Source organism: Notechis scutatus, chromosome 3 (assembly GCF_049901735.1).
Source record: "Notechis scutatus isolate UNSWTSFEM ecotype Mainland chromosome 3, rNotScu1.2, whole genome shotgun sequence".
NCBI lineage: Eukaryota > Metazoa > Chordata > Lepidosauria > Squamata > Elapidae > Notechis > Notechis scutatus.
In genome coordinates, this window is record NC_142011.1 from 194797368 (window position 1) to 194822929 (window position 25562).

General features: G+C 39.0%; 1 protein-coding gene across 1 annotated transcript in view; it reads right to left on the minus strand.

Annotated features, from left to right (window-relative positions):
* Positions 1-294: 294 nt before the first annotated feature.
* HAS2 (hyaluronan synthase 2) overlaps positions 295-25562 on the minus strand; it is a 38193-nt gene continuing 12925 nt past the window's right edge. The window contains exons 2-4 of the mRNA XM_087962159.1: positions 12139-12765; positions 3147-3248; positions 295-2081 (exon numbers count right to left, since the gene is read on the minus strand). Coding sequence (XP_087818285.1) covers positions 1152-2081; positions 3147-3248; positions 12139-12765 — 1659 coding nt within the window. The 3' untranslated portion in view covers positions 295-1151. The remainder of the gene's footprint in view (positions 2082-3146; positions 3249-12138; positions 12766-25562) is intronic.

The window sequence follows — 25562 nt, forward strand, 5'->3', positions numbered from 1 at the left end:
GCAAGTGATGTCAGAATGGCTCTACAGAAGGGGCGTGGCTTGCAGCAGTGTGATGCGCTATCATCAGATGGATTGGTTTCACCGAGGCTTAAGGTAACAGAGAGCAAGGGATGAGATTCATACGAAAACAACACTTGGAGGACTGATGTAGAAGACCTTTTTAGAAGTTTCCCTCACTGTTTTTCTGTCCCCATAAACTGAGAACCAGATTGCTTTTTCCAAATAAAATTAAAGCAAGTCACACATGTTTATATATGCTGTAATAGAAATAGCCATTCATCCATTGAAAAATATAGAAGTTAAGTTTTAATTCTTTAAAAAAAAAAAAAAAAAAACACAGAGCATCCATTTTCACATTGTGGGCAAGGGTGTTCTCGTTTTTAAACCTTTTATTTTAAAGTAACAATTCTTCAACACCTATTTAGAAAAGAAGGCTGTTAAGTAGGGTGGGAAGAAAATATTTTTGGCAGTAATATAAAATACGAGTTTTTTAAAAAAAAAATGGTGTAAAAGGTAAACAAAGACAAATTATTACAATGATATAAAAATACAACTGGGTCATCCACTCTTATAAAAATTGACTTTGGAATTGCATTTGACAGTTTCACATTTACACACAAACACACACGCAACACACACACACGTGTCACATCATTATAAAAAAAAAAATCACAGAACAATGCAAAGAAGTTTATAAATTATGGTTGCAAGGGGCCATCAAATTCTTTGCCTGTGTCTCCAAAACTCCCTTTCTTCTGTGTCTGTCCATATCAGAGTGAGTAATGAGGTATATAGGACATTAACACTTTCGGACATACGTGTGATAGAAGAAAGTGCATTTTCAGAGACCACCCATAGGAATGGGTTGAATCCGTGATTTTTATCCTCCTCCCCCTACCAAAAAAAAAAAGGCACAATCACATTTTTATTTTTTGTTTTTTGTTTTTTTTTGTTTTTTTCTCTTTTGCTTTGGCATGCTTCGTTAATGTTCAAGTCCAAGCAGCAGTAATCTTTTCCCCTTAGCGATGTCAAATTCAGTGCCACCAACTCTGAAAAGGTTTATTTTCATGTCTCTTGGGGGAAAAAAAAAACTTTGCTAAGGGCAGCAAAGGTGAAACAACAACAAGAAGAAAATGTCCATGCTGGTAAAATCACACATCAAGAACCATGTCGTATTGTTGTTCCTTCTTCCGCCGGCCACATTTAGTGATAAGAGCTAAATATAAAGTCAAAAGCATCACCCAGTAGCAGGCGTAAAGTATTGTGCCAATGATCAGCACTGTCTGTTTTGATTCGGAAAATGGCTTTCTAGTTTCCTTGTATATGGTGAAAATAACCCCGCCTAGAAGGATTGTAAACCAAACAGACACGGGGATGAGTCCTATGAAATTGACCACGATAGTTTTTCGGCCAGATGTGCCCCATCCTGCCTTGTTTATGGTGGCGATTGCAAACATCTTGGCGGGAAGTAAACTTGACATGTACAACACTGAGTAAAGGGACATAAACACCATGACAATGTTCCCTCTAAGGCAGCTTGCAAAGGAAGACTTGATGAGGCCAACAAGTTGAACAGTCAACAGGAAGAGAAGTATGTTCCACAGTTTCCCCCGGTAAAAAAGTTGTATGACAGTGGCAATGAGAAAAAATGGAAAGAACCCTGTGATGACTGCCTCGTAGGTCATCCACAAGTGGTGCTTGTGGAACCACATGGCGTTGTACAACCACTCGCGGAAGTAGGACTTACTCCAACGGGTCTGCTGGTTCAACCATCTGAGATATTCGATGGGTGTCTCTGTAAGGCACTTTGATCGAGCGGTGTACTTTGTCGCGTAGCCCAGGCTCAGGACTCTGTTGGTGAGATGTCGATCGTCTCCAAAGCTACACTGAGAGCCCATGAATTCTTGATTATACCAATCTTCCACAAATTCATGGAGTAAGGAATTCCTGTACATTCCTAAGGGTCCACTGATACACTGTACACAGCCAAAGTAGGACTGGCACGCTCGTTCAATATTAAATGCCATCCAGTACCTGACACTGCTGAGAAAGGAGATCCATGAATCGTACTTGTTCAAAATCTGCAAGAGAAGGTTAAAGATTAGTTCCTGAAACAAAGACAACAAGATTATCCTTGATAAAGCTATCAATGTTATTTTTAATATTGTAACATGGAAGGTCCCCCATTTATTGTTTTCATTCATCAGCTCTTATACGCATAAGAATAACAAATGTATAATAACATTTCTCAAGATTTTAGGATGTCCCAAAAGTTTTTATTGCTTTTGCTGCCATAGTAGGCAGTCTTAATAGTATAGTATAACCTCTTATCAGTTATAATGTCTTACCAGTTAATGACTATTTCAGCTTTAACCACAACAACACAAGAGCACACAACAGATATAAACTTAATGTAAACCACTCCAAACTTGATTGCAGGAAGTATGATTTCAGCAACAGAGTGGTCAATGTATGGAACTCACTACCTGATTCTATTGTCGCATTCTCAAACTCCCACTCCTTTACCCTCAAACTAGCCTCTATTGACCTCACCCCATTCCTAAGAGGTCTGTAAGGGGCATGCATAAGCACACCATCGTGCCTACCGTCCCTGTCCTATTGTCCCCAATTATTCGTACCTATTTCATGTATTTATACTTATGGGGTTATTCTTATTTCTATTATATTGTAAGCATTTGACAAATCAAATAAATCAAATAAAATTAATAGTAAATTAAGCCAAGAGTTCCAAAGACCTAATATTTTAGTTTGAATAGATAGCTTTGCTTTGCTTTGCTTTTTGTTATTCTGATTAAGGGAGTTTAAATTCAATCTTCTCTAACTGATCAGACCAATAACTACTATGATAGTACTTAATATGTATTCAACAAATTTATATGTCACCTTTTTCTGATGGACAGGTAGTCCTTGATTTATTATCATAATGGAGCCTGCCTACTAGTTCTAATCCCACTTTAGGCACAAAACCAGCTGAGGAATATTGGGCCAGTCACTCTGACACAGGAAGGAGACCAGGACAAACTGGTTCTGAAATCTTGCCAGGTAAACTGCAGAGACTTGTTCAAGCAGTTACAAAGAAAGCACAAAAAATGTCATCCTAAAGTCAGTAAGATTACTGTATTCACCTGTACGTCTCCCCCAACACCACCAACCATGGGATCTTCTTCTAAAACCTTCACCATTTCCACCGAAGAAGCTGGATCGAGCATCGTGTCTGAATCACATACCTATCCATTAAAAAAAAGCACATAAAAAAATTAAGAGATCAGGGACAAGATTGTTGAAGGAAAAAAAAAAAAGAACTACAAGCAATTGCATAGTTAAATAATAATGCTTGCCTGTTGATGATATTTTCTCACTGGGTTTCCCAGGAAATCCCATAATGATTACATCCGATACTGTGACTGGGAATTCTTTAGCAATGGATTAGAAATGCAGAACAAGTACACCACAATGTAAAATGTACCACGGTGCCTTTAGAGTATTGGACAAAGAGACTTGTGAAATAGAATAGAATAGAATAGAATAGAATAGAATAGAATAGAATAGAATAGAATTAGAATTAGAATTAGAATTAGAATTAGAATTAGAATTAGAATTAAATTAGAATTAAATTAGAATTAAAATTCTTTATTGGCCAAGTGTGATTGGACACACAAGGAATTTGTCTTGGTGCAAATGCTCTCAGTGTACATAAAAGAAAAGATACATTCGTCAAGAGTCAAGAATCATAAGGTCACAGAGAACAAATAAGCAATCAAATCATACTAGGAAACAGTCAATATAGATTGTAAGGATACAAGCAACAAAGTTACAGTCATACAGTCACAAGTGGGAGGGGATGGGTGAGAAGGAGTGGTGAGAAGATTAATAGTAATAGTAGTGCAGACTTTGTAAATAATTGGACAGTGTTGAGGGAATTATTTGTTTAGCAGAGTGATGGTGTTTGGGAAAAAACTGTCCTTGTGTCTAGTTGTTCCGGTGTGCAGTGCTCTATAGCGTCGTTTTGAGGGAAGGATTTGAAACAGTTTATGTCAGGGATGTTTTAGGTCTCTTTCATGGACACTTTTTTTTTTCAAGTGGGGTCTATTCCATGATTTCTTGGTTGTCCTGTCATCAGTTTTTCTTGCTATGTGGCCAGCCCATTTCTGTTTCATTTCTTTTACTCTCTTGATGATAACATATACTTTTCTTTATTCTCTAATCCATCTGTAGATCTTTGTATCTTGTCTTGTAATGCTGAGCAGGGGTGGGTTTCTACCGGTTCTGTCCACCTCTGTAGAAGCGGTAGCTCTGAAGAGCAGCAGACATAGAACCGGTTCAATGTCTGCTGATGTTTTTGCCCACCCACCCACCTGGGCTCTTTGCTGATCTTTATTTCCTGATTTTTCAACTTCAGCTGCCGAACGAGGCACAGCTGCAGTTAAAAAAGCAGGAAAAGAGGGCTGTTTCAAAGGCTGCTTCTCTGCTTGCAGTGCAGGGAAGCACATCATAAATCCCGAACCGGTAGTTAACCCTGTCATATCCCACCCCTGATGCTGAGCATGTATCTTTCCTCTTGGTGCCACTCCTAGCTTTTGTACTGATTGTGAGGTTAGTGTCCATGTTTCACTGGCCTATTTTAGAGCAGGTAACACACTGATCAAAAACTTTTCTCTTCAGGTATAGAGGGAGTTTCAGAGATAGTATTCAGCAGTTCTGGAGAACCGGTAGCAGAAATTTTGAGTAGTTCGGAGAACCGGCAAATACCACCTCTGACTGGAGGTTTTATAGTATCCTTCCCCTGCCACTCTTACCAAGCCATGCCCCCAGAACCGGTAGTAAAAAAAAATTGAATCCTACCACTGGGGAGGTTGTTCTTGAAAATTATGCTTAGCTTGCTGAATGCCATTCAATTACACACACACACACACACACACACAGTGTATATATATATATATATATATATATATATATATATATATATATATATATATATATATATATATATATATATATATATATATATATATATATGGATCTTTGTTATCTCCGTAAGATTCAAAGTATCTAGGCACGTTTGGCGAGGTCCCACTCGCCATCTTCAGGCTGGTGCTTTGCAGTGCCAGTGCAAGCAGTGTGTGACCGGAGCTGCCATCTCTATATATACAAGTGGTGGGGATGGTGTGCTGGGCTGGTTGGCTGTGCTGCAGCTCTTGATTGTTGATGGAGTTGATGTTGGTATAATGGGCTGTGTAATGGCCTTTTGTTGTAGAGATATCCTGGATCTTGTGCTGTCATCTCCTGGGTCGTTAGCCTCTTGTGTTTTAACGGCTTGGGTAATGGGTTGTGTGATGGGCTTGTGAGTTCTTTTGTTGTGGTATCCTGGGTCTTGCGTTGTAATATATCTCTCTCTATATATATATATTCTTTTAAGAGTGGGCATCGGAATTTCATTTTTTAATGTGTGCCAGTGTGTTCACAGAAAAAAGTGACAAAAAGGAATATCTTATCTTGTTTGTTCATTTCATCTTATCTCATCTTATATAACCATCTTGTATCTTATATCTCATATCTTATATCATCTTATCGTATATAGAACAGGGATAAAGAAACGCTACATGGTGGGTGCTTTGCACTTTTCCTGATCTTTCCCCCCTCAAAAGGGGGGAAAAGATTGCATTTGGTGCCCCAGTTCAAATGTTTCCCATTGTCCTAAGGGGGAATGAATGATGAGTGAACTTACAGATGCTTCAAAAAAAATTGGCAGAGGATCTGGGAAGAAATATGATAGCCCTTTTCACTCACAGGAGGTTTAGCTATTCATGTGAAATATATACCTTGGATTCCGCCATCCAGCTCTCTTTGAACTCTCAATTCATGGGGCTCCACACTTCTAAACATTAATAAAAGTCTGTTTCACTCTTATGTTTAGAGTGCATGTTATTTTATTTCCTGATTATATGCTCACGTTTCCAATGGACTGGGAAGGGGTTATATTTTTAGCCTCCTTAAAATGTGAAATAGATAGCTCTTTTGAGCATGGCTGTTGTGAATACAACTAGTATTTGTGTTGTATATACAGCACACTTCGCATAGCTTGGTTTAAATAAAGATTTAGTGGCTATGTGAAATTTGGTTTATTTTTAATCTTGCTGGAGGTATGTGTGCGTTAAAGTGCTGTGTAAACCCAACCTCTCTGACTGGTTTATGGTTTACAGTACTGTGTAAACTGAGAGAATGGGTTAATTCAGTAAGCAAGCAGCTTAGTGAACACATTTTTTGAACTGTTGCAATTTTGACTTTAATCCATAGTTTTCTGAAGGATCTATCCTCATGTCAGTATAGTCTAAATGGGATTACTCTCATCTCTTCTATGTCCAGCCCTAGAAATGCACAAAACACTTTTGAATTGAAAGTTTGAATTTAAATTCTGAGCTTAAAACCAAAATAGATTCAAGAAGGGTTATCTTGAGCATTTTGGTTGAATATCAGAGGGCCTGTTTCAAGCTCAAGAATTGTTTGCACACCTGAACAATACCTTAATAATAACAATGTTTGCACACCTTAACAATACTCTATAGAGTTGAAGCATCCCTGACAATCATCTAGTGCATGTGCTGCTTCTAGCACACTCAACAGACTCCCATTGGTGGTCAAAATTATAAAGGAGGAATTTCATACAAAAAGGTTCAAAGATCAAGGCAGAATAAAGTAAAGGGAGAAAATGGTTCCTATTCTCAGAGCAAGCTGGATCTTCAATACTTTGAGAGAATCCATTCAGGAACTGAATGGCAACTTAAGGCAACTTAAGATAATTAAACGAATATGCACAATATTGGACATGCTAATCAAATTAGCACAATTAAACTCAAAATTAAAATCAGTGTTGTTAAAACCAGCCTTCTTCCTTTGGAAGAACATTGGATAAACTTTCAATACATAAATGAAGTTGCCCAAAAGTTTCAGTTGTTAAAAAAAAGAAAGAATATAATGTTTTCAAGCCAAGCAAACATAATACTCTAGCCATTCATAATGCATCTCCTTTCCCAAAAGGGCCTCAATGTCTGTGATTCATCATGATCAAATCATTAAAGTTAGATGAAAATTGGTGACTCATGGGGAGAAAATATCACATGTGTAAAAAATAAAATAAAACTGAAATTATATCTGAATTCTAAATTATGGAGTTACTGCCAAATTTCAAGTTTGTGTGGCTTAATACCACGGTTCCCCAAAAATAAGACTCTGTCATAAGACAGAGTCTTATTTTTTTTCCACCCAAAGAGGCACCAGGTCTTATTTTGGGGGGATGTCATCCACTGACTAACTCTTGCTTGCGTTGCGCCCAGTCTCCTCCCCATCCCTTGCAGAAGAGTCATCTAGATGAGCAACTATGTTTTTCTTGGACATTAACAATGGCTCTATGACCTTCACTTTGGGAAGTACAAATAGTGACTGCCATCTTTTCTCTCTTTTGCTGTTGGCCATGGCCATCTCATTTTGCCCAGCAATAGGACCTGCTTGTCAGGGAATTATGCAACTGGTGTCCAAATAGAGTCAGAGACGCTGACACATAGTTGTATATAAATAAATATATTTTATAACTATATACACAGCAGACTAGAAAGTTGGGCAAACAGAAGCATCGCGAGGTAAACCAACAAAGCCAGAACATCATGAGGTAAATCACATAGCACACAGAGGAAAAAGGGCGGGAAACAAGGAAACTCCCCCTTTACACTCTCAATAACCGATCACAGCTTAGATTGCCTCATGCAATGGCCAGCTCTTTTCAAACAATTAACTGTAACTGTGTGTTCTTGTTCATTGTCCCACCCTTCACTGCTCCAGATATTAAACATCTTAACATGGCCATGTTAATGTTAATAACATTTTTGGGTCAACCCCCCCCAAAAAAGATAATACATAGAGAAGATAGATTAGACAGATAGATAGATTAATTGATTAGATAGATATAGATAGATAGATAGATAGATAGATAGATAGATAGATAGATAGATAGATAAGATAGATAAAATAGGTAGATACGAGATAGGTAAGAGAGAGAGAAGATATCAGATAGATAGATAGATAGATAGATAGATAGATAGATAGATAGATAGATAGATAGATAGATAGATAGATAGATAGATAGAAGAGGGTATCAAGAATACAAATACACTGACATACAAGTAGCTTGCATGAGTAAAATATAGTTGGGGGGATAAGCTTTCCCCCACATCACCAGCCACTTCATTTTTGAGGGATATTGCATGGGTGGAGATGTCTACTAGATATAGCCCAGCTGACAGATAATCGCCGCCTGAAGCTTGTTTTTTAGAATTGGGGAGTTGGCCTGGCCTAATTCATTTTTAAGCGAACAGTATCACCAAGGCTTTAAACGCAAAGCTTTTGCCTTGAGTGAGGTAATGCAGCTGTGGAGGCTGAAGCCAAAGAACTTGGCTGAAGGACTTGTCTTGTTTGTATTTCTAGGCTTCGCCTCCCCCCCCCATCTTCCTGACCCAACCCTCTTTCCCTCCTTGCTTCTTAACAAGTTTTTATAGGACTACAAACTTTCCATTTTCACGGACGCTGCCAAAACTTTGAGTTTCTCTTTTGAGGCGTAAAACCATATGTTCACATAAGAGAGCCTCTGAGATGCTCAAAGAATGAACTAAGCTTTCAACTCCTCGCTGGGATTATTGTTATCTTTTTAAAAAAAGAAATGTGCTTGATGATTTTTTTTTCTTGGAAAAAAAAAGACAGTAGGAAAAAAAAAGATAGAGACAGAGAGAAAAAAGCATTCTTAATATTAGATAACAATGGCCTGGAATCTTGGGTGTTTATCAGCCAGATTTGGTAGCCTATTTTGCATCACACCTTTAGCTCATCCGCCTGTTTGATCTAGTGGTTAAGGCACTAGCCTAGAAACTAGGAGAGGGTGAGTTCTAGTTCCATTTTAGGCCTGAAAGTTGGCTAGGTGAAGTTTGGACCAATCACCAGAAGACTGTGAGTTCTAGTCCCACCTTAGTCACGAAAGCCGACTGGATGGCTTTGGACCAGTTACTCTCTCAGCCCAACAAACCTTACAGGAAAATAAGGGGTAGTAATATTAAATATGTTCACCACCTTCAGTTACATCAAAATAATAAAGGTCATAAACTGTCATAAATATATAAAAAATAAAATATATAAACTATCCCCTGTTGATTCTGTGGAGCATCTGAACTTCTACTTGTGATAGCAGATGGAAGGTGTGAGGGAAATCAAATATCCGAGAAAAAAAAACTTTGCTAACTCAGCCTAAAGTCTTATCCATTCACACTTCTATTTCCACAGTAGCCAATCAGATGTTTTCTGAGAAGCCAAAAAGCAAGAAATGAGCAAAATTGTTTTCCTCCTGCTTGTGTTCTCAGCAGTAAATATTGAGAAGTAAACTTCTATGCAAACAGAAGAAATGGTAATTCTAGGCAAAGTAGTAATTACAAAAGCAAACTGCAATCTTGACATACTAAGATTCTTAATGTAGGTTCATATTTCCCATCTCCTATAAAAATATTGGAGGTATTTTTCTTAAAAAGTGACTCCTGGTATTACATATGGTGTCTATTGATGGTGATTTCATTCTAAAAAAAAAAAACAGGATCCAAATTTATAAATGTGGTTAGGGTGTTATACAGGTAGTCTTCAACTTACAACCATACTGGAATCTGGCCATCTTGGTCGTAAAATGGGCCAGTCATGTGACTAAATTTTTTTGCAGCAGTTGTTAACTGGATCAATATAATCACTAAGAGAACTGATGGTTTGCTACGGACACGGTTTTGCTCAAAAGTGGAAATAAGTGCTGGTTTGGGGCAAAACTGTCATAAAATGCAGTCACATTTCCATGGGATGGTGCAAACAACCATAAATGTAGCCATTGTACTAAGCACCCAAAGTTTGGTTGTGTGACTGTGGAAAAGAGATAATGGTTGGAACTTTAAATCCAGATCATAATTAGCCCCAAGATAATAAGTCAAGTTACTATTGTAAGTCAAAGATTACCTGTAGACAGGTTGCTTGATAGGGATATTTTTCACTATGTTGACCACATACTACCTATAGTTGGGCACAGTTTCACTATTTTACTGCATACTACCTAGAGTAAAATCCTATTCTTTCTTCTTACAGTTTTTCATCTTTAAACTGACTAGCCAGTAGAAGGCAGCCTCAAACCAAATACTGTGTCTGTACAGTAGCTCAGAGACCACAATTATTGGGAAGTATTTAATTTGAGACCTTAGGGCCACATTAGGGCCTCCATAAATGTTGGTGCAGTCCTCAAGAAATCTCAAACAGCAAATTGCCATATTTAGTGTGAAGAGGAAGCCCACAGCTAGGAAATAATCATATCGTCTCTGATGAGTTGTGATTCATTGCCACTGCATTGCAACTGAAATGAAATCAAATTTAGTTTTGCTCTGGCTACTTCCATTGCATGCCCCTGCTATAACAAATGATACTTATGTGCCGTGCAGTGTTTAATGAAGAAAAATACCTGCACACCTGGTTTAGCAAGTAAACCATATTGGGTTGAGTTCCCATCGTACTAAGCAATAGGAGTCCCTGCGGATTTTATTCCCCTAGTTGTTGTCAACTATAGGAGGTGGTGCTCATCTCTATTTCATTAATTTCTCCGGTCATGAGGCCAACATGAGCATTGTTACCTTTCCATCAAAGTGGTACCTATTTATCTATTTTCATTTGCATGCTTTCACACTGCTAGGTTGGCAGGAGCTGGACAAGGACGGGAGCTCACCCCGTCATGTGGCACTTGGGATTCGAACCTGGGTTGCTGGCTTTCCATCCAACCAGCCACAGCATCTTAACTATAGAGCCACTAAACAATAAAGCAACATTTAAAAAGCACTCTGACTGACTTTGTACAGCATGTTAACACCCATATTATAACAACCAGTGGTGGTATTCTACTGCTTCAGCCTGGTTCTGCTGAGCCGGTAGCGCCAATGAGCAGTGGAGACTGAACCAGTTCTCTATGCCACTCTGCTGTTGGGCCCACCCACCTGCCTGGGCTCCCATACTCATCTTTATCCCTTGCTTTTGAAATGCAGCTGATTTGCGTGGCACAGCAGAGTGCAGCGCAGCAGCTGCAGAAGCAACCAGAAGAGTGCAGGCTTGCAGGAGGTGATTTGGAATGCCTCTGTGCCTATGCAAATGCTTCTGCGCCTATGCAAAGTGCACATCTGGTGTGTGTGTGCATGCAAAGTATGTGCATGTGTGCAAAGCACGCCCACCAAGCTACGGCCACTGAACTGGTGGTAAAAATCTTTGAATCCTACCACTGATAACAACGCATATTATAGCTGAGCTGAGCTGTGTGAACTCAACCAATAAGGCCCATGGAAAAGGGGAGAACGCCCCTTGCTTTTTTTGCTGACCGAATACTTAGCTACTGGCTGAAGTAGAGGTTTGCGCTATGCAGCCATGTTTGCTAATGTTTAAGCTTTAAGAGCAACTAAAGAATCATCTTTGCAATATGGCTATCAACACAAACAGGTGGTTAGGGTAGAAGTTCTTTAGAAACTGGAAACCAGGGTTTGTTTACAGTGCCACAGACTCTGTTGAGGTCTATGCCAGCTTAGCAATGGAACGTAATCAAATCCAAGCAACTACAGGCGGAAATGCTTCCCTGACCACAGTTCATGGCATGCTGTCTGGAACAGGGAATAATGCAGCTTGTGAGACACCTGGTAGAGTTGTGTCACCTTCTGCTACCTTGAAAAAAAGTCCTTCGGGGAAGCTACTGAGGCAATGTGGAATCAGATGCCCCAGAGTCTCTCTCTTTCTAAATTAATTAAGTAATTATCATCATCACAGAACCTGATGGCAAGCTTTCACCCTCCCTGTCTGAATCCTCACCACTGTTCCTTATGTACCATCTGATCATCTTAACTATTTCAAGAAGCCCAGCTTTTTCAACGGCTCTGCTGTTTTCCAACGGAGAGAGAAAGAGGCACACTGTTTGCATAAGGAGCAGGATGGGTTGGGCTGCATGCAGCTCAAAATATACAAGACTGACTTTCTTGGGATGCCTGTTTTATTTGGCAACGAAGGAGAATGTTATAGACCTACCTGCACATAATCCACACTTCTCCCCAGCGCTTTGAAGGCTGTGTACATGACTTCCCTTTTTCCACCCCATTTTTGCATGATGCAGACACTCTTGTTGGACAGGACCAGCTGAGTGACGTGTTGCATGCTTTCTCTGTGGGACTCTTCAGTCTCATTGGGGCCTCTCTGATGAAAGTTATTCCTCCAGATGTAAGTCGCAGATTTATCCCTGCCCATGATTTCACTAAAAATGTCCATCATGTAAACATCATCTTCAGAATTCCCATCGATTACCATAATCAACTTAATTCCAGGGTAAGTGAGCCTCTTCACGGAAAGTAAACATTTTTTTAAGTAGTCTGGGTCTTCTTGATAGGCAGCAATGCAAAGGGCAACAGTTTTGTTCAACTTGATTGGTGTCTCCAGAGATCGGCGCATTTTACGGTGCTCAAGAAAGGCAAATAAGCTTTGGATGATAAGGTGGGATGCCAAAATAGCACCATAGAGTCCAAAGGAGAAATAATAGTTGTCTGTTTGGATAAACTGGTAGCCCACAATATAAGCAGCTGAAATTCCAAGCAGAAGAGATACTCCAAAGAGGGTTGTTCCAAGAATTCTCAGGATGCATATAAACCTCTCACAATGCATCTGTAAAAACCAAAAAGAGAATTGTAAATTCTGCTCTATGGCTTAATAGAAGCACTAAATGGGTCACTCAGTAAAACAACTGAGGGATCAGCTTCCTGCTTTGCAGTCTAAGATGGAAATAGTTGACCCAAAGACCAAGAATCTAAGATACTCATTAGAGTATTTATTGAAAGGAGGCTTAAAGTTACAAGTATTCCAATGAGGATTCTACTTACAAGTCACATGCAAACACACGAACACACACAATTTAGAGTGTTAAAGCTGTTCCATACTTCCTCTCTTTTTAGTTACAAATAATTGGAAATTTGCCTCTTTTATGAGACCTCCCTTGTTTAGTCTCAAAGGTGCTTTTTCAAGAGATAACTGGACTTCCTTTGTTTTTCCTTGAAGATGTTTCACTTCTCATCCAAGAAACTTCTCCAGTTCTGAGAAGCAAAACGCCTTCAAGGAAAAACAAAGAAAATCCAGTTGCTTCTTGAAAAAGCACATTTGGGACAATCATAACCAGGATGAGTGAGAAGCTCCGTATACATTTCTTGTTTTGGTAAACATCACTCTTATCAATGTGAGAAGTTATTCTCACAAGAAATAGAAAAGTAACCAATTCCGAAGCACATTTGTTTTGGGTCGCCAAAGGCTCTGGACACATATCATAAAGCATCTCATCTCTCCATTATGAAAAAGACCCTTCAGAAGATGGTGGGAAGTGATCTGTATAGAGCCCGGGATGCAGTGGACCAAGAGACAAGTGACCAGAAATTCAAGGTAAGTAGAAAACACAATTTTGCCATGGAACAAGGAGAGGTGTAGGTGGCTACCAAAACAGGGGGTGGGGGGGTGTTGATTCCTGTCTTAGTGGGTTTACTTTGTGCTGGGGTAGGCAGGACATGAAGATGAATCCCAGGTCATGTAAGGTGCAATTTGTTGGACAATTCAAACCATTGGCCATGCTCAATAAAACCAGAACACTGGCTCTGCTCTCCTTATTTTCTTGTGGGAAGGTAATTAACATTGCAAAACGGGAAATCCAAAATAACAGTATTAAAAGACTTTAAAAGTCCCATTTCATCAAGGAATACTTGAATTGATTTATATGAATTCTTGCTTCTATAAACTGTATTATTGCCTATTCTGCTCCTTGGTTATTTCCCCACAGTGGTGACCTCTAAGTTAGGACAATCTGATGCCTTCCAGATGGTATTGGACCACCACTCTTAGCCTCTCATTAGCCAATAATCAGGGATGGCGAGAATTTTGACTGAAATATCTGGAAGCACTATGAGGGAGTCTTTCATTGATCCAGGAGTTCATAGAATTCCTTTGGTTGACAAAGGGAAAACATCTTCATGACATTTTCTACCAATTCACCTTCAATTCAGGGAAAGAGAGCTTAGCTTGCTTTGAAATTGTTTTCAAAGATGGAGAATTTAAAAATAAAATCCCCATGGGCACAATTTGGCATTCATGAACTTAGTCATCAATGGGGTGGCCTGAAAATTTGTTCAGTCATCCTTCTAATGTCTGAAGGCTCCTTGGCTTTCGATGTTTCAGTTAAATCTTAAGGGACGGCAATGTGCGGGAAATTCTTCCATTCAGCTTTTTCACATCAGAAAACAAGGACAACAAGGGAAATTGCAAAGCGCTGGAACATGTTAAAACAGAAAACTAAGACCAGCAGTACCATCTTCTGCCATATTCCACAATAAAGTACTGTACGTTCAAAAACACTACCAAGAAGTTGAAAAGAAAAAAAACCCTCAAAGTATCATGAACATACGGTAATAAAAGAGAACTCTTTGCAAAGAAGAGTCATTTCAGAAACTGAACACAACATTAATCAATTTGTCTGAGTAAACTGATTCTCGGCAGTGCGATCATTTTGATGAGGAATCTATCCTGGTTTAAAAATGCAAAGCTAGTTATTAGCACAGTACCATACAGGAACTCCTTAACTTACAACCATTCATTTACTGACCATTCAAAATTACAACAGTGCTGAAACAAGGGACTTACTATATAATCACATGATTGTCCCAGGATTCCCTTGGTTAATTGATAATGATTTGGACAGTTGGCAATCATCCCACATAGAGAAGCTGGCAGGGAATGTTGCAAGTTTCAGGGACATGATATCTCACTTAATGACCACAGTGAATCACATAATGACCACAGGAAAAAAGGCAGCAAAATCAGGTGTTGCCATATGATGCTTCACTTGATGACCAAACTGCTTAATGATAAGTCAAGGACTAATCCGTAGTGCCTACTTTCAGTTGATGGTGTCTCTTTCTTTCCTTTCCTTGCTCAACAGTTGACAATATTTGTGAATATGACAACTCAGGCTTAAAGTACATAGAACAGTGTATCTTCCTTTAAATATACCAGTGGCCCAAACATGCATGAGGAAATACGGGAATTTAGGTCAAAATAGGATTTCAAAAGGAAATACTCCAGATGATACAATATTTCTCAAAGAGTAGTGCAGTGGCCTAGAGGAGGAGTCTCACCTCACAATCAGGAGGCTGTGAGTTCAATCCTAGGTAGAGGCAGATATTTCTCTCTCTGGGCACAATGAGAATTTATCTGCTGCATAAAACTCCTCATTGGTGACAGGAAGGGCATCTGGCCAGTAAACACTCAGCTCCATTCAGTTGCCCAGACTCCACCACGCAAGGGATTATGGGTTTATTAAAAGAAGAAGAAGATGATGATTCAATATTTCTCAAAGGCATATGTATAGAAGTCCTGAAGGGGGGATGGGAAGGTATTTCTAAATATCTAGGTGCTTCAGAGCATGTGGAAAAGTAAACTTAGCACCAGTCTGCAACTCTTTAAAGCACCCATATCTTCTTTAGGAACCTCATAACAGCCCTCTGTAGCAGCCACATGAGTCCTGGGAAAATACTGAGTTATTTTAAAGAGTCGCAAACAGGTTGATTGCATGCCATCAGGTTGGTGTAAGCATCTAACAATACACATATACATAGATTTTCTCTAGGAATTGGGTCCCCAAACTGGTCTTCAGATCTTGCACCAGTGAACCCATCACTGCTATAAATATCTCCATCCACTGGCTACTTATCATCTATTTTTCTCTTTCCTTTCCCAAAATTATAGACTTCTTCAGAGGGCTACTTTTTGCATAATATGTCCAGAATATCATAATTTGAGCTTGGTCCTTGGTGCCCTGAGTGAGAATTTTGGATTTGATCCAAAATATTTTTTGGGAATAGAATCCAAAACATTGCACTCATTCCTTGGCTATATAACACTTGATATACAAAGCAACTTTCTTGGTTATGTTACTCCATGCTGCTTGTACTATTAATAGATGGCCTTAAAACAGCAACAACAAAAAAAGAAACAAGATAGGACGGGCTATATATAGTGTGAACCCTTACAACACTTGAAATAAAATCCAGCAGACTCCAAAATCCGTAATGGTAAACTCTATGTGACACATGACTTAACCCAAATGCAAGACCTAACAAGAAATGAGATGCTAAGAGACCTTGCAATGAGTAATATAATGAATGAAACAAGATCTGATAGCTGAATCTGATGCACAGTTACTCCAAATAAGTCCCATTATTCAGTTGGCAGTGTACTTACTCACAAGTAAGATTAACTTAACTTTAACTTTATAACTTTATTGTCACTTTGAATGTAGACTAATCAGCATACATTAAAGTGAAATTTCATGGCATACAGCTCTCAAAGGGTCACTACCTTCAATAGACACTACATAATATAACAGAATAAATAAATACAGATAAATACAGAGTCTAGTTCAGATGTATACCTGTACACGGTGAGAAAAATGAATCTTGTGAGTTTACCAGATAGATGGCCTAGGGAACAGAAGCTGTTACAGAACTGGTTAGTCCTGCTAGAAACACTTCAAAACCTCTTCCCAAAGGGGAGCTCCAGAAACAGACTGTGAAGTGGGTGTGTGGGGTCTCTAACAATGCTTTGAGCTCTAAGCCCATAGCGCTTATGAGCAGTATCTTGAATGACAGGAAGTGAGCTTCCTATGATCTTCTCGGCTGTCCTTACCACTCTCTGTATGGACTTTCTACCTGAGGCACTGCTGCCACCAAACCAGACAGCGATGCAGTTTGTTAAGACGTTCTCTATCATGCCTCTGTAAAAAGTGGCCAGGACAGAAGGAAAAGGAGAAAGATTGCCAAAAGCTGAACATAAATTCAGCAGTCCTCATTTCTGAGTTAACGAGCAGAAGTTTGCATGTCACCTTGAACAAATATTTCAAATTTCTACTTGAAATCACACTGCTGCTTTAGTGAGGAACAGCAAGAATCAGAAATATCCCTCATGTGTTAGACATAGTTTAACTTCTTTAATAAATCAGGATTAACAATCCCTACTGGATTAACAGCAAGGTATTTTTTCACCATTCTCCCCGCCCCCCCCGATACTTCTCTTATCTTCTCTGAACACTAAAATATAAATATGGATTCTGAAATGATTCATCCATAGAATTTGAGATGATTTATCCCTAGATTCATCTAGACTCTATTGAGGAAAAGTCCTTAGTAATATTGTCTAGATTGGATTGAAAATAATTTAAAATTTCCAATAGACATTCTTACTATACATTCTATGTTTACATATAGATTCATCCTATGTTTAAACATAGTTTGTTTTTTTTTAAAGTCCCAGCCTCATTTTCTTGGAGCTATAAAACTCCTTGCAGATCATTTTTTATTTTATTTTAATTTGATTTGTCAATCGCTTACAAGACAATAGGTATAAGAATAAATATAGTTATGAATACATGAAATGGATACATGTAAGAAAAATAAAAGAAACAATAGGAAAGGCACGTTGGTGTGCTTATGCATGCCCCCTCACAATCAATGAAAGTTACCTGCAACAGAACATAATAGTTTTAAAGTACTTCATTTCTGATGGGATTTTTTCCCCCAAGAAGACTAGGGATAACATGTAGTAAACCACCCAAAATCAATTCATCTTGAACATTAAGACATCCAATGAAATCTGTTGATGAAGTTCCACCAACCCGGCTTGAGTAACTGGTTTGACAAATCAGGATGAAAGTCAAAATGTATTATATGGTTTCAAAAGGAAAGCCTCCTTTTTTTATAATGTTTACTTTATGTTAGGAAACATGCATCTCTGCTGGCCATTATTTAAGAAGCATTTCAATATGGGTACTTGTGTAAGCATTAGGATTTGATTCAGTTTAGTGTTGTGTTACATTGCTATTGTGTTTTCTGCCAAAATTTTCCCAGGCCAAAAGAAATTGTATGATGGGAATGGCTTAAGAGGAAGCTAAAAGTATATTTCTACATGGGGTCTTTGGTCCAAAAACCATTTCCCACAAGATGAGAAAATCATATGGACATGGACATTCAAAATGTTTGATCACTCACTAATAATATTCCTCGATCCAGCAGACAAAGCACTATTGCTACATTCCCCCTCACCCCAGTTATTTGTCTGGGATATTTTTCAGAATCTGTTGAGGAAATATCTTGGTCTAAAGCAGGGGTGAGATGTTACCGGTTCAGCCCAGTTCTATAGAACCAGTAGCTCTGAAGAGCAGCAGACACAGAACTGGGACATCTGTTTGGCCCACCTACCCGCCTGGGCTCTTGGCTGTCCTTTATTTCCTGCTTTTTCAACCTCAGCTGCTTTGCGCGGCACAGCTGAGGTTGAAAAAGCAGGAAAGAAGAGGATTTTCAAATGCTGCCCACCCGCGCGCAGTGCTTGTCAGCTATCCGGGTGCCATTTTGCAAATGCTGTACACGCGCACACAGCACTCTCACCGACCGGTAGTAGCACCAGTTGAATCCCACCCCTGGTCTAAAGGCAACTTTGATTGTGGATTCCTTAGTATTCTCTGAGTTGGGTGGTTTTCCTGCAGACATTTCATTATCAAACTAGGTAATATCATCAGTGCTAGCAAGAAAACCACCCAGCTCAGAGAGCACCAAGACCCCACAGTTCAACCCTGAACTACAAGTATTCTCTTCAATACTTACATTGCCTTTAGGTTAGTAAGAAAGGTTGGTCATTATTTTTGCTTTGTTTACCAGAGTACATTTCTAAAATAGAACTCTTCACAGTTAGTCCTTTACTTAGGACCACAATTGAGCCCATTTCTGTTGCTAAGCGAGATAGTTGTTAAGTGAGTTTTGTGCCACTTTTTGGTTTTCTTGCTGAGAGAATAACTGCAGTTATTAGTTTAGTAACATGGTTGTTAAGTGAATCTGGCTTCCCCGTTGACTTTGCTTCAAGCAGTTTGTCTCAATTGCTCTGGAGAAATAATGAATCAACAGGAGAAAATGAAAATCAAGGGGGATTTCTCACTCCTACTCGGATATATGAATTTCAAACATTAAGGGGATTGCAACACGACTTTCTTTAGTTCTTACACATATCAGCTAAGAAAACCAACCAATTAATATTTTATATGACCTATGCTTCATTCACTACCCAAGGGGACCATATTTGATAAATTCCCTGGCATTCCCAGCTTTAAATATCGAAATAATTATTCTTTCATCCAGATTACACTCAAATCTTTTTTTCCCCAATTGACCTAAACTTTAAATTTGAATTGATGCACTTGAAGTGACAATATGGAAGTATTCTTTTTTTTTTTTTTTTTTTTTGTAAAGAGCTTTTTATTTTTTATATTTCAAAAAATCTCTTTCAATGAACAGCATAGACCCAGGTTTTAACATTTCCATACAAACATGACCTGGGTTACATATTCATCTTTCGCATTTGATTTCATATCATTCCATTCCATATTTTCTATCAATGTTCTCAAAAATTCTTATATTCTTCACATTTATTTTATATAAATAGTCCTCATATCTTCATATTTATTAAACGTTATACTTTTATCTGTCCCATTTGCAATATGGAAGTGTTCTGATGCAATAGTTTGGAATTGCAGGACTGATGGGTGTTCCAAGTAAATAGAAGAACAAGTGTTGCAAAATTTAATAGTAGGATACTGGACGCCGGCTGTCTTTGCCTATGTGTGATCATATATGCAACATTACAAATAGTTCTAAAATGCATCTGTTGCGCTGCATGCCAGAGACACTTGCATTTGGATGATACGTCCTGCCTCCCTGAGGGACATTCTTTTGAAGCTTTTCCCTCTTTGAAAGGCTATTTGATCCAAGTCCAGTTTAAAGATAAAGAAACTTAAGCTAATGGAGTGTTTCAAGCATACCGAGTAAGTCAGTTTTCCCCACTCTGGTAATATATACTTTGATGGTACTTTTGTTTTATTGTGTTAGGAATATTTATTTCTAATTATTTTAATGTTTTTGTGCTACAAGCCGTGCCAAGTTGCTTCAAAACGAGATGGAGGGCAAATAAATTTAACAATGAATAAATACATATACTGAATTATTGTAATTCATTGAGTTTGGACTGTTGTAATTATTTGCAACCCTGGAGATTAATCAGGTCAAACCAAGTCTGCTTCATCTTTTGTCCTCTTTTGGTGAGACCCATGACCTCTTTAACGCTATGCCGTATTTGAGAGACTTTAGTATTTGATCTAGACATTAGATTAGTACAAGATAGTCCTCAACTTATGACCACAATTGAGTCCAAAATTTATGTTGCTAAGCGAGACAGTTGTTAAATGAATTTTGTCCCATTTTATGACCTTTCTTGCCATAGTTGTTAAGTGAATCACTGCTGTTGCTAAGCTAGTAACACGGTTGTTAAGTGAATCCGGCTTCCCTATTGTCAGGATGTCGCAAAAGGGAACCGCATGACCCCGGACACTGCCACCGTCATAAATATGAGCCAGTGGCCAAGCATCCAAATGTTGATCACGTGACCATGGAAATGCGCCAACGATCCGAAGTATGAAAAACAGTATAAGTCACTTTTTTTCCCAGTGCCACTGCTAATCTGAATAGTCACTAAATGAACGGTTGTAAGTCAAGGACTACTTGCAACTCCAATCCAATTTGTGCAGATGTCCTGAAAAAAAAAACTCCTTCAATTCAATGATACATAGAATAGAACAGAATAGAACAGAGTAGGACAGAGTAGAACAGAGTAGAGTAGAGTAGAGTAGAGTAGAGTAGAGTAGAGTAGAGTAGAGTAGAGTAGAGTAGAGTAGAGTAGAATAGAATAGAATAGAATAGAATAGAATAGAATAGAATAGAATAACACAGTTGGAAGGGACCTTGGAGATCTTCTAGTCCAACCCCATGCTTAGGCAGGAAATCCTACACCACTACAGACAAATGGTTATCCAACATCTTTTTAAAAACTTCCAGTGTTGGAGCATTCACAACTTCTGGAGGGAAGTTGTTCCACTGATTAATTGTTCTAACTGTTCAGAAATTTCTCCTTAGTTTTAGGTTGCTTCTCTCCCTGATTAGTTTCCACCCATTGCTTCTTGTCCTGCCCTCAGGTGCTTTGGAGAATAGATTGACTCCCTCTTCTTTGTGGCAGCCCTTGAGATATTGGAACGCTGCTGTCATGTCTTCCCTAGTCCTTCTTTCCATTACACTTAATTCTCCTATCTCTCAGTTCAGAATTGTGACTTTAATAAAAGTAATATATTCATGCACCTAACATCAAGATGGAACTTTTTCACACGAGAAACAACCTTATTACCTTAAAAGACTGTAGAGATGCTGACCATGGTCTTCTTTTTTTTCCCGTTACATTATTCATATTTTCCTTACATTTATCAGTGTCTATATATATGCTGATAATGTTCACCGCACCATCTGCTGGTCACATCTGATTTCAGAGTTACGCCCTCTGACTTCATATAAACCGAAGGATCATCTCTTTGAAAAGCATGGGAAAAAAAGCTGCTACTTAATTACAGCCATACAATGTTCAACATCAGCTGTTCACAATCCATGTGAAACTGGCAGCCACAAGGGAGAAAATGTGCGTTCTCTCTCTCTCTCTCTCTCTCTCTCTCTCTCTCTCTCTCTCTCTCAAAGGAAAAAGGAAAAGATTTCCTTGTGGACTGCAGACTCAGGAATTATAAAGGGAAGGAAGAAGAGCTTAAGAGTAGAGTTTAGAAGGAGGTAGAAGATTTTATAAGCTTCATATGATAGAGCTAGTTTCGTATAGTGGTTAAGGCGCTGGACTGGAACTTGTGACTAGAGATCACGAGTTCTAGTCCTCCCTTAGGCATGAAAACCAGCTGGGTGACAATCTATCTATCGTTCTATCTCTTGCTCAGCCCAAATCCACCTCACAGGATTGTTTTAAATGGAGAAAATAGGAGGAAGAAGCACTTAGCCTCTGTGGTGCAGTGGTTAGAGTGCAGTACTGCAAACTACCTCTGCAGCAGCTGTCTACAATTTGGCAGTTCAAATCCCACCAGGCTCAAGGTTGACTCGGCCTTCCATCCTTCCAAAATGAGGACCCAGATTGTTGGGAGCAATATGCTGTCTGTGTAAACCACCTAGAGAGGGCTGTAAAGTACTATAAAGCGGTATATAAGTCTAAGTGCTATTAGGTATGCTGCCTTGAATGATACAAAATGATATCCATCAGTGGAGTCCTTGATGCTCTCTGAGCTTGGTGGTTTGCTTGCAAAAGTTTCATTACCCAACTAGATAACCTCATCAAGTGCTACTAAGTATGGGTTTGATCCCTGTTTATCTGGGATGTGAATCTCTGCTTATCTGGGTGATGGTTGCTGGAGAGGATGTGCTCTGACCTTTGCGTCTCCTTCTTAACTTTTTTATTGCCTCTTTTGAATAGCGAGCAAATGTGCTTTATTTACAATAGCCAAGGTGGTGTAGTGGTTAGAATGCAGTACTGCAGTCTACTTCTGCCGGCTGCCGGCTGCCTACAATTTGGCAGATCAATTCTCACTGGCTCAAGGTTGACTCAGCCTTCCATCCTTCCAAGGTGAGTAAAATGAGGATCCAGATTATTGGGGGTGATATGCTGACTCTGTAAAACCGCTTAGAGAGAGCTCTAAAGCACTGTGAAGCGGGTAGATAAGTCTAAGTGCTATTGCTATTTCTATGTGTCTATGACTAGAAATTAACAACAGACCCATAAGCCAAAGCAGACCCAGGGGGAAATCATACCCTGGCCTACACTGGCAGGGCAACCTATTGTATATAAACAAAGTGCAAAGCCCACATGCACGCACCCTAACAATGTTGGCTCTAAAGTTGCTTCTTCTTCATCAAGGCTTGTCACCTGGTTTCCATACACCTGGATTGTCCATTCCTACCCATAATGCCAAGATGAGAAAACATGCTTGGTGACATTATAGGACTCTCTAGTACATGCATCATGCCATCACAGGCAAGTGGGTACGTTTAGCTCTTATTCTTAGTATTTAAATTGTGATTTAATTGTAGACTTTGTGGATTGTATTAAAGTAATTTTTCAATATTGATTTCTATAATATTTTATATTGGAAGTTCTGAAGCTGTGTAGAATCTGGCAGGTTTCAGGTAGTAAATAAATTCCATCAATTGTATTAATTAATGAGGAACTATGTCTGTGACATCACCAAACTCATTTCTTCATCTTTAGGTACCAATAAAGGGAGATACTTGTAGTTCAAGGTTAAAATGAGGGGTCCTCGGTGATCTTGATTGTTTTCCTGAAAGTGGGAAACTTTTAATTAAGCCAATCCAAAAAATGCTAGGGAATTCGTAGAAGCCTGGCACTCTGACAAATTGGATATCAACAGACACATATATGTAAACAGCACCTACATACTATGCAAAAAAAGACAACAAACAAAAAAGAGAACAAAAAACCCAAAAAAACTCCCTACCAGCAATCAACATCCAGATGAGCATAGATTAACATGAAGATTAACATCAGACTAGTAATATAGAAGTAAACAATATCCCAACCAAGAAACTGCAAAACAAGGTACCAGTAAACAGCCCAATCAAAGAATCTCCAACACTGGCAGGGCAATACTGACAGAATATAAACTGAGACCAAACAATACTCCCTACTAGCTCTGATGATGTTACCTAGTTTGGGTAATGAAATGTCTGCAAGAAAACAACCAAGCTCAGAGAGCACCAAGGACCAGTCATCTTTAGATGTCAGATGATAAGATGTCAATTGACTTTGTTGTCCTCAGGCTTGAAGTAAAGGGCTAAAAATGAGAAAGTAGCTTGCCTTTCCTAACAAACTTCCACATTCAGATGATGTAACATCACCTGGTAATGAAACATCTGTAGGGAAATAGCCAAGCTCAGAGAACACCAGGAACCCAACAGTTCAACCCTGAGCTGCAAAATACTAATAACGTTTTGTTTTCATACCTGGAAGCTAGACAGTTTCAAAACACCACTTCCTTGACCTGAAAAAAACTCATAATGACTGCATTTTGAACCCAGTCCAAATAGCAAGTCCAGTGAAATGACATGTGACAAAAAAAAGTAGCAGGTTCAAATCTAATTCCCCTCAATTTAGTATAAATTAGCCTTATCCACTTTATAGACTATAAAACAAAAACAGAAGCAGTATAGTCTGGAGGTCTCTGAAGAAGATTCTAAGGTTGGGAAAGGTGGAAGGGAGGAGGAAGAGAAGAAGGAGGAGACAGAGAAGAAGAAGGGGAAGGGGAAGGGGAAGGGGAAGGAGGAGGAGGAGGAGGAGGAGGAGGAGGAGGAGGAGGAGGAGGAGGAGGAGGAGGAGGAGAAGAAGAAGAAGAAGAAGAAGAAGAAGAAGAAGAAGAAGAAGAAGAAGAAGAAGAAGAAGAAGAAGAAGAAGAAGAAGAAGAAGAAGAAGAAGAAGAAGAAGAAGAAGAAGAAGAAGAAGAAGAAGAAGAAGAAGAAGAAGAAGAAGAAGAACTTAGTTACATTAGTCATGGACAGATCTTCAAGAAGAGAATCTGTCTATGTGGTTGCTAAGAATCAACAATGACTTGATGGCGTGTAATCAAACAGTCAATCAAATCATTTGTAGTAATTTGTATCCAATTTGCATGTGTGAATATGACATCCAAAACACAATGCCACAGATTTAATTTGAATGTCACCCAGGATGATACAATACTTGGTCAGTGGAGCATGTTTGCACATTCTGGATGCTTCAGCAACTACTGAGGAATCAAGCAAGGTGCTCACAACTGTGAACCAATGTAAAACAAGCATGGAGATGGCTAGATACGGGTACTACCTTTTTCTTTTTGAATAACTTCTACACTCCTGTCTGAAATACTTTATTGCTGCCATCTTCTACTCTTCTACTCTTTGTGTAGGAAATGACATCATTGGAGAAAGAATTTGCTCTTCAAACATATTAAATATCCTAGAAAACGCACCAGTGCAGAAGAGGAAAATAATGGCAGCATTTCTAAGCTCAATGCCAGTATAATCCAGCTGCCCTTGCACACGCAGATTGATGGCCAAAGAGTTGCACGCTCATGTTAATATTTGAAAGTGGTTGCACATTCACACCGATGGCATGAAAAGGTTACCCAATGCTTCCACCAGGAGAATAATACTAATGATGGAAGGTAGCTATACAAGTAGTCCTTGACTTACACTTAGCAATGGACTTCTCACTTATGACTCTGTTTGGAAGTTATGTCATTGTTCCCCTATGGTCGACTACATTTTGGGAACCCAGCAACTGGTCCGCATTTATGGCTATTTTCATTGCCCTATAGTCACATAACAATGATTTATGATGGCTTTGCCAGAAATCTGGCATTTACTTTTGGTTTCAGGGAAAAACCAGCCCATCCAAACAACAGGTTCCCCTAATGACTATGATGCTTGCTTAACTAGCATAGCACTGATTTAATGACCACC